This window comes from Oncorhynchus gorbuscha, linkage group LG06 (assembly GCF_021184085.1).
Source record: "Oncorhynchus gorbuscha isolate QuinsamMale2020 ecotype Even-year linkage group LG06, OgorEven_v1.0, whole genome shotgun sequence".
Classification (NCBI taxonomy): Eukaryota; Metazoa; Chordata; class Actinopteri; order Salmoniformes; family Salmonidae; genus Oncorhynchus; species Oncorhynchus gorbuscha.
The window spans coordinates 24,978,647-24,990,938 of record NC_060178.1 but is presented as its reverse complement, the minus strand read 5'-3'; the positions used below and the strand labels follow the sequence as shown (position 1 = coordinate 24,990,938).

At 40.8% G+C, this 12,292-nt stretch overlaps 1 protein-coding gene across 1 annotated transcript in view; it reads right to left on the bottom strand.

Moving 5' to 3' along the window:
• Window positions 1–201: 201 nt before the first annotated feature.
• LOC124037065 (ephrin type-B receptor 1-like) overlaps window positions 202–12,292 on the bottom strand; it is a 173,257-nt gene continuing 161,166 nt past the window's right edge. The window contains exons 13-16 of the mRNA XM_046351699.1: window positions 10,334–10,483; window positions 2,496–2,689; window positions 2,149–2,304; window positions 202–886 (exon numbers count right to left, since the gene is read on the bottom strand). Of these exons, the coding sequence (XP_046207655.1) occupies window positions 778–886; window positions 2,149–2,304; window positions 2,496–2,689; window positions 10,334–10,483 (609 nt within the window). The 3' untranslated portion in view covers window positions 202–777. The remainder of the gene's footprint in view (window positions 887–2,148; window positions 2,305–2,495; window positions 2,690–10,333; window positions 10,484–12,292) is intronic.

Here is a 12,292-nt window from a genome sequence, read left to right as displayed (position 1 = left end):
GAAAGCGCACAGTTCTGTAAAGCTAAGAAACTAAACAGAAAACAAGATCCCACAAAACCCAAAAGGAAAATGACAACTTATATAGGATCCCCAATCAGAGACAACGATAGACAGCTGCCTCTGTTTGGGAACCACGCTCGGCCAAAAACAAAGAAATAGAAAACATAGACTTTCCCACCCGAGTCACACCCTGACCTACCCAAACAGAGAATAATAAGGATCTCCAAGGTCAGGGCGTGACATGTAGACAATAGTAAAAAATAAAGAAAAAAACCCTTGAATGAGTAGGTGTCTCCAAACCTTTGACTAGTTCTGTACCCTTTTGTTTGTTTTTCCAATCTGGGTGACACTGTTTGATGTTGTCCTTTGGCCAAGTCAACCCATTGATCCTCATAAAGTAGCACTGTTTTTTAAAATATATTTTCTTTTAGCATTTTATGACCATCTGTCATAGCAAGCAAACAGACACCCTTGCTCTTTCGCTTGATCTCTTCTTCAGCAAAAAAGAAGCCAACTTTATAGACTACCTTAACTGAACCATTGAAGTTGTCCTGAGGCAGAATCTTATCTTCTACCCCTTTGTATCTTCGGTTAACTCTCTTTACCTAGGTGTGGAGAGTGTGTGTTGGGAGCGGGCATGCTGTTATGTATGTGCCACATGGTCGTTCTTTAAATCAGGTTAGTGTCTCCACCCTGGTGTATTCTTTAGGGTCATCAGGAGTTTTCCTATGGGCTCCCTGGTGGGTTGTCTCTGGGTGGTGGTGGCGCACCCTGTGGTCAGGCCATGGAGGTGGGGGACTGGGCCATCTGGTCCCTCATAGACTGGACACTGCTCAGGATCTTCTTCTGATGGCCGGCCAGGGTCACTCCTATCCTCAACAGGTCTCTGACAAACAAGAGGAACAAATCAAATGTTATTTGTCACATGTGGCGAATACAACAGGTGTTGACCTCACCGTGAAATGCTTACTTACAAGCCCTTAACAAACAATGCAGTTTTAAGGAAAAATAGTTAAGAAAATATTTACTAAATAAACTAATGTAAAACAAGTAACACAATAAAATAACAATAATGAGGCTATATACGGTGGGTACCGGTACCGAGTCCATGTACGGAGGTATAGGTTAATCGAGAACAGTGTCAACAACAAGGTTGAGGGGTGGAGGTGTTCACAGTACAGTACCTCATGTCTGTGAGTTCTCTCTTGGATGGAATTATTGGGCTATGGATATTGTGGATGAACAAATACATGCACAAACATTACCACACCATGCACAAAGACAATAGTATAATCTTTTCTGCTTGAGGCAGAGCAGAGAGAGACATATAGGGCCTGTTTCCAGCGCAGTATACAATGTGCCAGATATACTCCCTGCTAGAGATAAGCACAAGATCTGCACACTGTTCCCATTCATATGGTAATATAGTTTTTCTATTTACAATGGTAAGCGCAGAATGGACATAATTAGTTGAGGGCTGCTGGGGATTGTTGCTGACTTGTTCAGTAGCCGTCAAAGGGACATCTATATGATCAATCTGAACAACCAAAGGAAAGGCAATCCTTTGTCCTTCTAAAAAAACTTTAGTTGTGCCACTCTATCAAATCAAAGTGATTAGTAAGACGGAGAGACCTTGCCGATGTAGATCTATCCACAGCTCTGAATGCCTGGTGGATTTGAAGTATGACAGGCCTGATCTCCTATGGACGTTTACTGAGGGATTATTCCTGTCTGAGCCAGAAGCATGATTCCCATTATTCTGACATCTGAGACAGCTTTTTGATGGTAGATGTGTGTCTGCAATGGCCTGCCTTGCTGGTTGGCTGTCTCAGTGAACCTGATTGAAAATGTATTCCAGCCTGCCCCATTACGCTACATCTACAAGAGTGCAAATCTAATTATAGGGGGATAATACTTCTGAGACCTTCTGTAATCTGTGACAAATGTGTATTCCACGACTGCTAGTGTAACATTCTTCCAGAGTAATTTTGGGAACCATCTGCTTATTCAAGGGCTGACCAAATGTTGTATTGCTACAGTGAATAGTGATAGGAGGGCTTTGCTGTTTGGTACTGTATCTCCTGAGACTCCTGATAAGATGAAAAATTAGGTGGGCGAGATATGATGACATTGGGCCTCAGAACATACTCTGAGCTGATCTGAGCCACCAGGGGTAGGGAGGTGAAGCCAGAGCCCAGGAAAGTGTCTCTGTACTGCCCCATCTTGATGGCACCTAGCCAGTCCTCCACAGAGGTGAAGGTGGTGAAGTCTGGAATGGAGCGGTCTAGCAGGGGCTGAGAAGGCCTGTTGAGAAAAAGAGGAGAGAAGAGAGGGATGAAACAGTGAAGTGATGTGAAAGAGGGGTGAAAAGGAGACGGGGTACATAAAAAAGAGAAACCTTGTAAAAGTTGATCAGTAATATACTGATCAGTCTATGTGCTCGGAATGTGCACTATGAGTACTGTTACGAGTCAAGGCATTTCTTGCAGACTTACACTGCAGTGATGGTGGCCACAGCTTTGAGGCTGATAGGGTTGCGGATCATCTTGTCCAGTGTGTTGACGATGTCAGTGAATTTGGGCCGGGTGTTTCTGTCTTTCTGCCAGCAGTCCAGCATCAGCTGGTGTAGTGCTGTGGGGCAGTCCATGGGAGGGGGCAGACGGTAGTCTTGCTCTATGGCATTGATCACCTGCATGAGGAGGAGAGGAGAAAGAGATAGCACATTACAATACAGGAAAAGAAGAAAACAGAGAGGGACTGTAACGGCAGATCTCCTCTTCGTCTGAAGAGGAGTAAGGATCGGACCAAGATGCAGGGTGGTAAGTGTCCATAACTTTCATCAAAGAAAGCACTGAACACTGAATACAAAAATAACAAAAGAAACAAAACCCGAAACAGTACTGTGTGGCGACAAACGCTGACACGGAAACAGGAACAGGAACAATCACCCACAAAATACCCAAAGAATATGGCTGCCTAAATATGGTTCCCAATCAGAGACAACGATAGACAGCTGCCTCTAATTGAGAACCAATCTAGGCAACCATAGACTTACAAAACACCTAGATAGGAAACACCTCCATAAACATACAAAACCCATTGACAAGACAAAAACACATACATCACCCATGTCACACCCTGACCTAACCAAAATAACAAAGAAAACAAAGAATACTATGGTCAGGGTGTGACAGGGACATAGATGAGGTCACACTAACAACATAGCCTAAATGGATGGACAAAGGTGTTGGTGGAAAATGGAAAATGGTCATTTGTTTTTGAAAAGCTTGGTATAACGTTCTCTGGATCATGGAAGAGTTCATAACCAATTGACAAAGGCTTTTGATGCGCTGTATGTTTCCAGACACCTGCAACTGAACTGCTTCCAGATTGGAGGTTTCAGAACACTGGAACAGAGCAGTGGAATACAACTTTAATAGGATTTCATTGGTATCACAGTTCCAATGATACCATCATATCCAACTTAAGCCTCTCACCAGCTTGGCACTGCTTGGCCGGGTATAAGACCAAGCTTTGTGGTTGTGTAAACACTGGCTATACAGAGAGGGAAAATACACCAAAAACAATGTGTAAAGCTTTGCTTAACTACGCAGAAATGTGCACTCTTAGTAACCCTGGGATTTTCACTCTAACTCCAAATTTGTCAATCAAAAGTTACAGTAACATCGCATCTGATTAATCAATTTTCTCTATCAATACGATCCTCAGCAGATTTTCCCTGGTCTCTGTGTAGCAGCTGAACTGCAGGCAGAACAATGGAAACCGCAGTTGATAATTGTTTTTAAAAAACGGGACGTCTGAAGGGATTTTGATATATGCCCATTCCCTGATTCCCCTTTTATCAGAGAGAGAGAGTGGTCCACCAGACATCCGTCAATCACCACACCATAAAAGAACAGAAAGCTTTGCCATAGCGACCGGCAGCAGCCAGCTTCCTTGCAGACACTGGGGACTGATTGCTTGTAAAACAGAAAAAAAGGAGAGAGAGAGAATTTAATGAACTGCAGCTATATACCCAGAGCTGGGTCTTTGTTAAGAAATGTTCCCCCGCCCCCTAACTATTCAACCTTGATTGCAGGAGAGTGGCAGGCAAGAGAGTTACTGTCTAGGGATTCACTATAGGAGATCTCGTTAGTGGCTGGGGCAGGACTATTGTAAACCGGGAGCCGTGCTGTCAAAAATAATCTTCTTTACCTACAATTGTCCAGCATCTCTAGGTGGGTTACTTCAAGGACTTACAGAGCGCTGTGCTGATGGACACAGCAGTGCCGCTACACAGGGTCTGAATGACAACTGCACAGAACTAGAGAGCTTGGCAGACAGGTAGATCCACAACAATTCTGCAGTGTAATATTTGCTATGGAGATTTGAGTAGACCAGTCCCAGCTAGTACATAATGTTCTGAGAACCATTTGTTTCTTAGAAATTGTTGAGAGCGTGGTTATCCCATGGTTATTTTGCATTCAACCTTCCCACAACTTGTTGAGAATGGTGCAGGATAGTTGCTTGGCTTTGAACATTCTCAGTTTAACAGTTGTTAAAGTACTATGTGAATTTCACCAGGTTCATATATTAATATGTCATGTTGATTTGTTATTATGCATGCCTGCATCCTGGGAGTAGGGGAGTGTGTACTTACGTTTTGCCCTGCGTGCTCGTGCTCAAATCATTTTGATGCACTATGAGAGGTAGGCACGCTATTTCTGTCATATTCAGAAAAGTTTGATTCTTTTAAGCACACACAGTGTTTTGTTCATGAATATAATGTTGTATATTTAGAGGTTACTCATAAGTGGATGGTATTGTTAAGATGCACTTGTAATTTGATTTTTGAGGATGATATCAACATTCTGAATTCAACATGTGGTTAATAGCTAGCTAAGGTTTTAGCAGGCTGGCTACTGTATGTGTGAACGATGGCTAGCTCCTCGAATGATCCCAGTCCCTTGTATTGTGCATCTGTTGTAGAAAGAGGCGACGATTCACGGAACATTTGTGCTCCACAAATGTTTTATTTTATTTTGGATGCAGGCAGGTATGTGGTTTTATCTATGTAAAATATGTTATGTATAATAAGTAGAGGCTGTACTAATTTTTGAATTCAAACATAATTTTGATGCACTATGAGAGAAAGAGGCGACGATTCGCAGAACATATGTTTTATTTTATTTTGGATGCAGGATGCAGAGAGTGAATTCTGCTTGACTAGTTAGGGATAGGCGGGACGCAAATGTCTCAACTGGCCAATTGCCAGGGAAAATGCAGAGCGCCAGATTCAAATAAAATACTATAAAATTCAAACTTTCGTTAAATCACACATGTAAGATACTCAATTAAAGCTACACTCGTTGTGAATCCAGCCAACATGTCAGATATTAAAAATGCTTTTCGGTGAAAGCATAAGAAGCTATTATCTGATAGCCTGCACCATCTGCACCAGCAGTAAACAAAGGGGTTAGCATATTTCAACCCTGCAGGCGCTACACAAAACGCTGATATAAAATATAAAACATGCATTACCTTTGACGAGCTTCTTTTGTTGGCACTCCAATATGTCCCATAAACATCACAATTGGTCCTTTAGTTCGATTAATTCCGTCCATATATATCCAAAATGTCCATTTATAAAGCGCGTTTGATCCAGAAAAAACAGCTTACAAAAAATGCAACGTCACTACAAAATATTTCAAAAGTTGCCTATAAACTTTGCCAAAATATTTCAAACTACTTTTGTAATACAACTTTAGGTATTTTTAAACGTTAATAATCGATCAAATTGTAGACGGGGCAATCTGTGTTCAATACAGGAATGAAAACAAACCAGTGCCACTTTTCACGTTTTGCGCAACTCACAAAAGTGTACCCAGTTCCTAGTTGGCCTACTTCTTCATTGCACAAAGGAATAACCTCAACCAAATTCCAAAGACTGGTGACATCCAGTGGAAGCGATAGGAACTGTAAACAGGTTCCTAAGAAATAACCCTTGGCAATGACAGGTCAGGGAACAGAGAGAGGCACAAAAAAAATTCTGAACAGTTAGTCCTCTGAGTTTTGCCTGCTACATACGTTCTGTTATACTCACAGACATGATTCAAACAGTTTAGAAACTTCAGACTGTGTTCTATCCAAATCTATAAATAATATGCATATCTTATATTCTTGGCATTAGTAGCAGGAAGTTAAAATTTGGCACGCTATTTATCCAAAAGTGAAAATTCTGCCCCCTAGCCCCAAGAGGATTTATGAGTGCTTGTTTCTTTTGAAATGGGGTCTGGTTAAATAGACTAAATTAAAGGCTTCGTATGCGTAAAAAAAACATAGCATGATAGGTCCATCCTGGTGGTGCATTGGATTTATTCCATGGACATACACATGGAGATTCAGTGAATATACAAATCTCATTGATTTATCAAGACCAGTCACCATGCTTGTCTCAGAGCAGCGCAAAACAGTGCTAAAATAGTTGCAGGCTATTGCTTTAAATCCTATTGCTTCTAACTTCAATACGCTATTTAAATAAACAAGACATACCCCACTTTTAACAGCACATTACTCAACACTAGTGAGACTCATGTCGCCTACAGTAGACCTACAGTATATTAAAAAAATATGATGTGACTCTCCACCGATAATTACATATAGAGGATTGGAGGATATTTCTGTAATTCAGTGATATTTATTCCCATCGTAAATCGTTATGGATCCATAACTAAACAAACATCGGCATTTTGAAAGAGTATTTTATCATTATGTTATTAACGAAAGCATGAAGATGCCATTATTAGTTACATTCTTTTAGTTTGAACGTGCAGACTGGCACTAAGAACAGCGGAAACGTTTCCCTTGTCAGTGCCATTGCCAGTGTGGCGTTTCCCTAGTCAGTGCCATTGCCAGTGTGGCGGGGTGGGGGTCCAACCCCCCCTCTTCCTCCTCCTCCCTTCCCCATGGGCTAGGTTGGTCTTCTATGCGCGGCTCTGTGGCCCATGCCCTCGTGCCTTGAACCTCGCACGCTTTCAGTGGATACAGCTGGAGAACTGCAAGGCAATCCCATTGTGCGCCACTCGGGAGCCATGAACATTATAACCAATATATATTGTCCTGTTAATAACAGGGTTAATAATATATCTGTGATAATATCCAACTGGCTTTAATATCAATCTAAATTCATAATTATAATAATTTCTTTGTTTAAAAAAATATACATATTTTGGAGATTATTTTATTTTCAAATATTGTAAAATGAGTGAGAAAAAGGCCATTCTTGAACGTGGGGTGAGACATTGTTACTAATTTGTAAATAAAGCCAGCTTGTTATTTAGAATGATTTTTTCTGTTTTTAGAGGAAGAGAAACCAAAACCCTACAATGACCTCATGGGTCTCCCAGTTGAGGGCAGCACAGGTATTGAATCAGCATCTGTAGCAACACAGCTTGCACCTCTATGCAGTGTCTAAGACTGTTGCGCCACTCAGGCGCTGTATAACTGGTTTGTTAACACTACTCTGGACGATTCTGACTTAGAATATGTGGACAACTACAAATACCTAGGTGTCTGGTTAGACTGCAAACTTTCCTTCCAGACACATTAAACATCTCCAATCCAAAATTAAATCTAGAATCGGCTTCCTATTTCGCAACAAAGCATCCTTCACTCATGCTGCCAAACATACCCTCTAAACGGACTATCCTACCGATCCATGACTTCGGTGAAGTCATTTACAAAATAGCCTCCAACACTCTACTCAGCAAATTGGATGTAGTCTATCACAGTGCCATCCGTTTTATCACCAAAGCCCAATATACTACCCACCAATTTTACATTTACATTTAAGTCATTTAGCAGACGCTCTTATCCAGAGCGACTTACAAATGCGACCTGTATGCACTCGTTGACTGGCCCTCGCTTCATATTAATTGTCAAACCCACTGGCTCCAGGTCATCTATAAGTCCTTGCTAGGTAAAGCCCCGCCTTATCTCAGCTCACTGGTCATCAGGTATATTTCACTGGTCATCCCCAAAGCCAACTCCTACCTTTGGCTGCCTTTCCTCCCAGTTCTCTGCTGCCAATGACTAGAACGAATTGCAAAAATCACTGAAGCTGGTGTCTTATATCTCCCTCACTAACTTTAAGCATCAGCTGTCAGAGCACCTGTACACAGCCCATCTGTAAATAGCCCACCCAAATACCTCATCCCCATATTGTTATTTATTGTTTTGCTCCTTTGCACCCCAGTATCTCTACTTGCACATTCATCTTCTGCACCTCTATCCCTCCAGTGTTCAATTGCTAAATTGTAATTATTTTGCCACTATGGCCTATTTATTACCTCCCTAATCTTACCACATTTGCACACACTGTACATAGATTTTTATATTGTGTTATTGCCTGTACGGTTGTTTGTCTCATGTGTAACTCTGTGTTGTTTGTGTCGCCGTGGTTTGCTTTATCTTGGCCAGGTCGCAGTTGTTGAGAATAAGTTCTCATTTACTGACCGTCTGGTTAAAAACGTGACTGGTTGAGAGTGGCCTACAGTACTACAGTAGTACCAAAATAATCCTAACAAAATAAAAACCTTAGTGTAACCTTAGTTTCAGTAAGTAATACTGAAGTCGTGCACAATTATCAGTTTCTATTCAGGTTTATGTCACCCATTCATTGTCACTTAGAGACACAGTAGAACCCAAAGCATAATCAGTGCTCTAACTCCCCATCGAGCTGGTTCTGGAGCAATTAAGTGGTGACACAGGGTATCGTACTAAACCACAAATTACCTTTAAATCCCGCAGCATAATCGCAAAAACTTTTGGTGGCGCAACCACTGTAGAATAAAATATTAAAGGTTTGAGTCTCACTGATGCCATGTTACCATAAAAAATACATAAACAATTATGCCATAAAAAATACATGTGTTTGCATGATTAATGCCTAAGGAAATGCATTTACAGAACATAAATATAAACACAACATGTAAAGTGTTGGTCCTGTGTTACATGAGCTGAAATTAAAAATCCCAGAAATGTTCCATACTGTCACGTTCTGACCTTAGTTCCTTTGTTTTTGTCTGTGTTTTAGTATGGTCAGGGCTTGAGTTGGGGTGGGCAGTCTATGTTTGATTTTCTATGCGGGTTTTTGAGTTCGGCCTAGTATGGTTCTCAATCAGAGGCAGTTGTCAATTGTTGTCCCTGATTGAGAATCATACTTAGGGAGCCTGGGTTTCACTTTTGGTTCGTGGGTGTTTGTTTCCGTGTGAGTGTTTGGGCCACACGGTACTGTTTCGGTTTTGTAAATTCACGTTGTCATTTATTGTTTAGTGTTCTGTGTTTTAATTTAACATCATCATGAACACTTAACACCCTGCACTTTGGTCCTCCTGTCTTTCTCCCAAAGACGATCGTTACACATATGCACAAAAAGCTTATTTCCCTCAAATATTGAGCACAATTGTTTTATATATCACTCTTAGTGAGCATTTCTCATTTGCCAAGATAATCCATCCACCTGACAGGTGTGGAATATCAAGAAGCTGATTAAACAGGATGATCATTAAACAGGTGCACCTTGTGCTGGGGACAATAAAAGGCCACTTTAAAATGTGCATTTTGTTCACACAACACAATGCCACAAATGTATCAAGTTTTGAGGGAATGGGCAAATGGCATGCTGCAGGAATGTCCACCAGAGTGGTTGCCAGAGAATTTGATGTGTGTGTCTTTCCGAATCATGTCCAGTCGATTGAATTTACCACAGGTGGACTCCAATGAAGTTGTAGATACATCACAAGGATGGTCAATGGAAACAAGGTGCACCTGAGCTCAATTTCAAGTCTCATAGCAAAGGGTCTGAATACTTATGCAAAAATGTCTATGGGGTATTGATGAGGATACATTTTTAAAAATCCATTTTAGAAAAAGGCTGTAAGGTAAAATATTTGGAAAAGGGGAAGGGGTCTGAATACTTTGCGAATGCACTGTACATGTATATTTAGTTCATTAACCAGACGTTCTTATCACACCATAGTGCCATAACACTTCTGATACCAATGCAGGGAGAAAGGGGGCCACAAAATGGTGAACCGCTATATAAAAAATTGTATAGAAAAGTATTTTGTATTTTGAAAAGTATCTTGTTACAAAATACATTGGAGTTGTATTCAGCCCAGTGTCATACAAATGACAAAATACGCAGAGGTAATTAAAATACATATTCAAAATACACAGAAATACTGCCCATCTCTGATCATAGTATTTTCAGTTTTTAATACAGTCACACATCTGTTGATACTGAAAGGACACAAAATTGTATAATACTCACGTCCTGGTTGCTCATGTCCCAGTATGGCCGCTCACCAAATGACATCACCTCCCACATGACGATGCCATAGCTCCACACGTCACTGGCTGATGTGAACTTCCTGTAGGCAATAGCCTCAGGGGCTGTCCACCTCACCGGGATCTTCCCTCCCTGAGAGAGAAGAGAAGATATTTTTTTAGACTTACATTTTGTGTCTGTTTACACTGGCTGGTTTGACATAATATTTGACAGCTTGCTGCTTTTTATAGCCAAGGCCAAGTTGTCATAGCCAAAGACAAATTACATTCATATCTGTGAGCTTCCTTGCAAATACACTTCATGATCAAGAACAGAGCTTTACTGAAATCACCCCACCAATCACAGTGTATTTAAGCAAAACCTACCATTTCCATATTAAAAACATATGCAGCTGACTTAAAACAAAACCCTTTATATATCATTTTAAATATTCTATTGGAAATCATATGTTTAAAATTAAATGCTGACTGCAGGGATCTGTTGATGTACTTAGAAAAAAAAGATGAGTGGTACATCTGTAACGACTGAGTGTCCCAACAACACTGGAATACCATGCAGTTCTTTTGATAAACATTGATGAACGATGTTCACTTCATAATCCCCATTATGCACACAGCACACCCTGGAGGGATTTCTCTATGCAATTCCTGGAGGAGTGTACATTACCAATTGGACTGAATGTGTACACTTTTGGATAAGCCTGATTTCAAAGGAACTGAGGGCTTACACAGCCCTCCCGATCTAGCTACACGATCTACAGGGATACTTTTGATGAGTGTGCGCTGTCAGTGAAGTGCTGGATCTCAGCGATTGGAGACATCTGGAACTGGTTGTATGAAAGACCTCTGTAAACTCTGTCTGGAGTTCTGGACAGAAAGTCATGAAGCACAATGTTCTGTTCTAATTGTTCTGGGCAGAGTGTATTGAGTTAAAAAGCCTATGCTGTGAATGCAGGACTGAGGAAAAATCCCCACTGAGTGTTGAGCAGGGAAATATTCACATGCCAACAACAGCTAAATGGATCTGATGCTTACAAGACAGTTGATGACTCAAGAATAACATAACATTAAGGATCCATTTTACAAGGAAGATATTTGATGTGGAATGTATTCAATGTGGCAACAGCCAATATGAGAGTAATCATTGTTCAGAAACATGCTTTGAATCAGACTCTCTGCTCTTAGTTCCTGTGCATTTCATTTACAGCAGCTTTGAGCCACTTTCCAATGCATGTTCTTTGGCCCCCCGGAGGCGAGCTCAGATGTCTCTTCCACAACAGAGGAAAGGAATGCTACAGCATTAAAAAAATACTACAATCCCGGTATTTCCTGCTGAACTTGTAATGGTTGGCTAGATTGAGGCTGCATTGCAGATCCCCTATAATTAACCATGTCGGAGGTTTTGAATAAAGCAAATTGTTGAAATGCAAAGGCAAACAAAAGGCTTGGCGCACACTACATGTACATAACGAATAGTCGACATTCTCTCTCCCAATAAAATCAGTGAAAAGAGAGAATTCCCTCAGGGAAACAATGAAACTATGAAAACTTAAAAGTGGGCTGACAGTATTAAAACAGGGTCTACAGAACAGAGCCCCAGACACTGAGTGAAATACACTCTTAGAAAAAGAAGTTCCAAAAGGTTTCTTCGGCTGTCCTCATAGGAGAACCCTTTTGGGTTCCATGTAGAATCCTCTGTATTAAGGGTTCTACATGGAACTAAAAGGGTTCAACCTGCAACCAAAAGGGTTCTTCAAAGGGTTCTCCTATGGGGACAGCCAAATAACTATTTTTTCTAAGAATGTATAGTGTAGGGAGTGGAGAAAGGTGTAATGTGCTGGTTACTCCATGACTGTTACTTAAATGAATGACAATAATTATTGATAATGTATTTGACTCTTCTTTTTGAGGGGTATGCTACCTACATACAACAATACAGAAA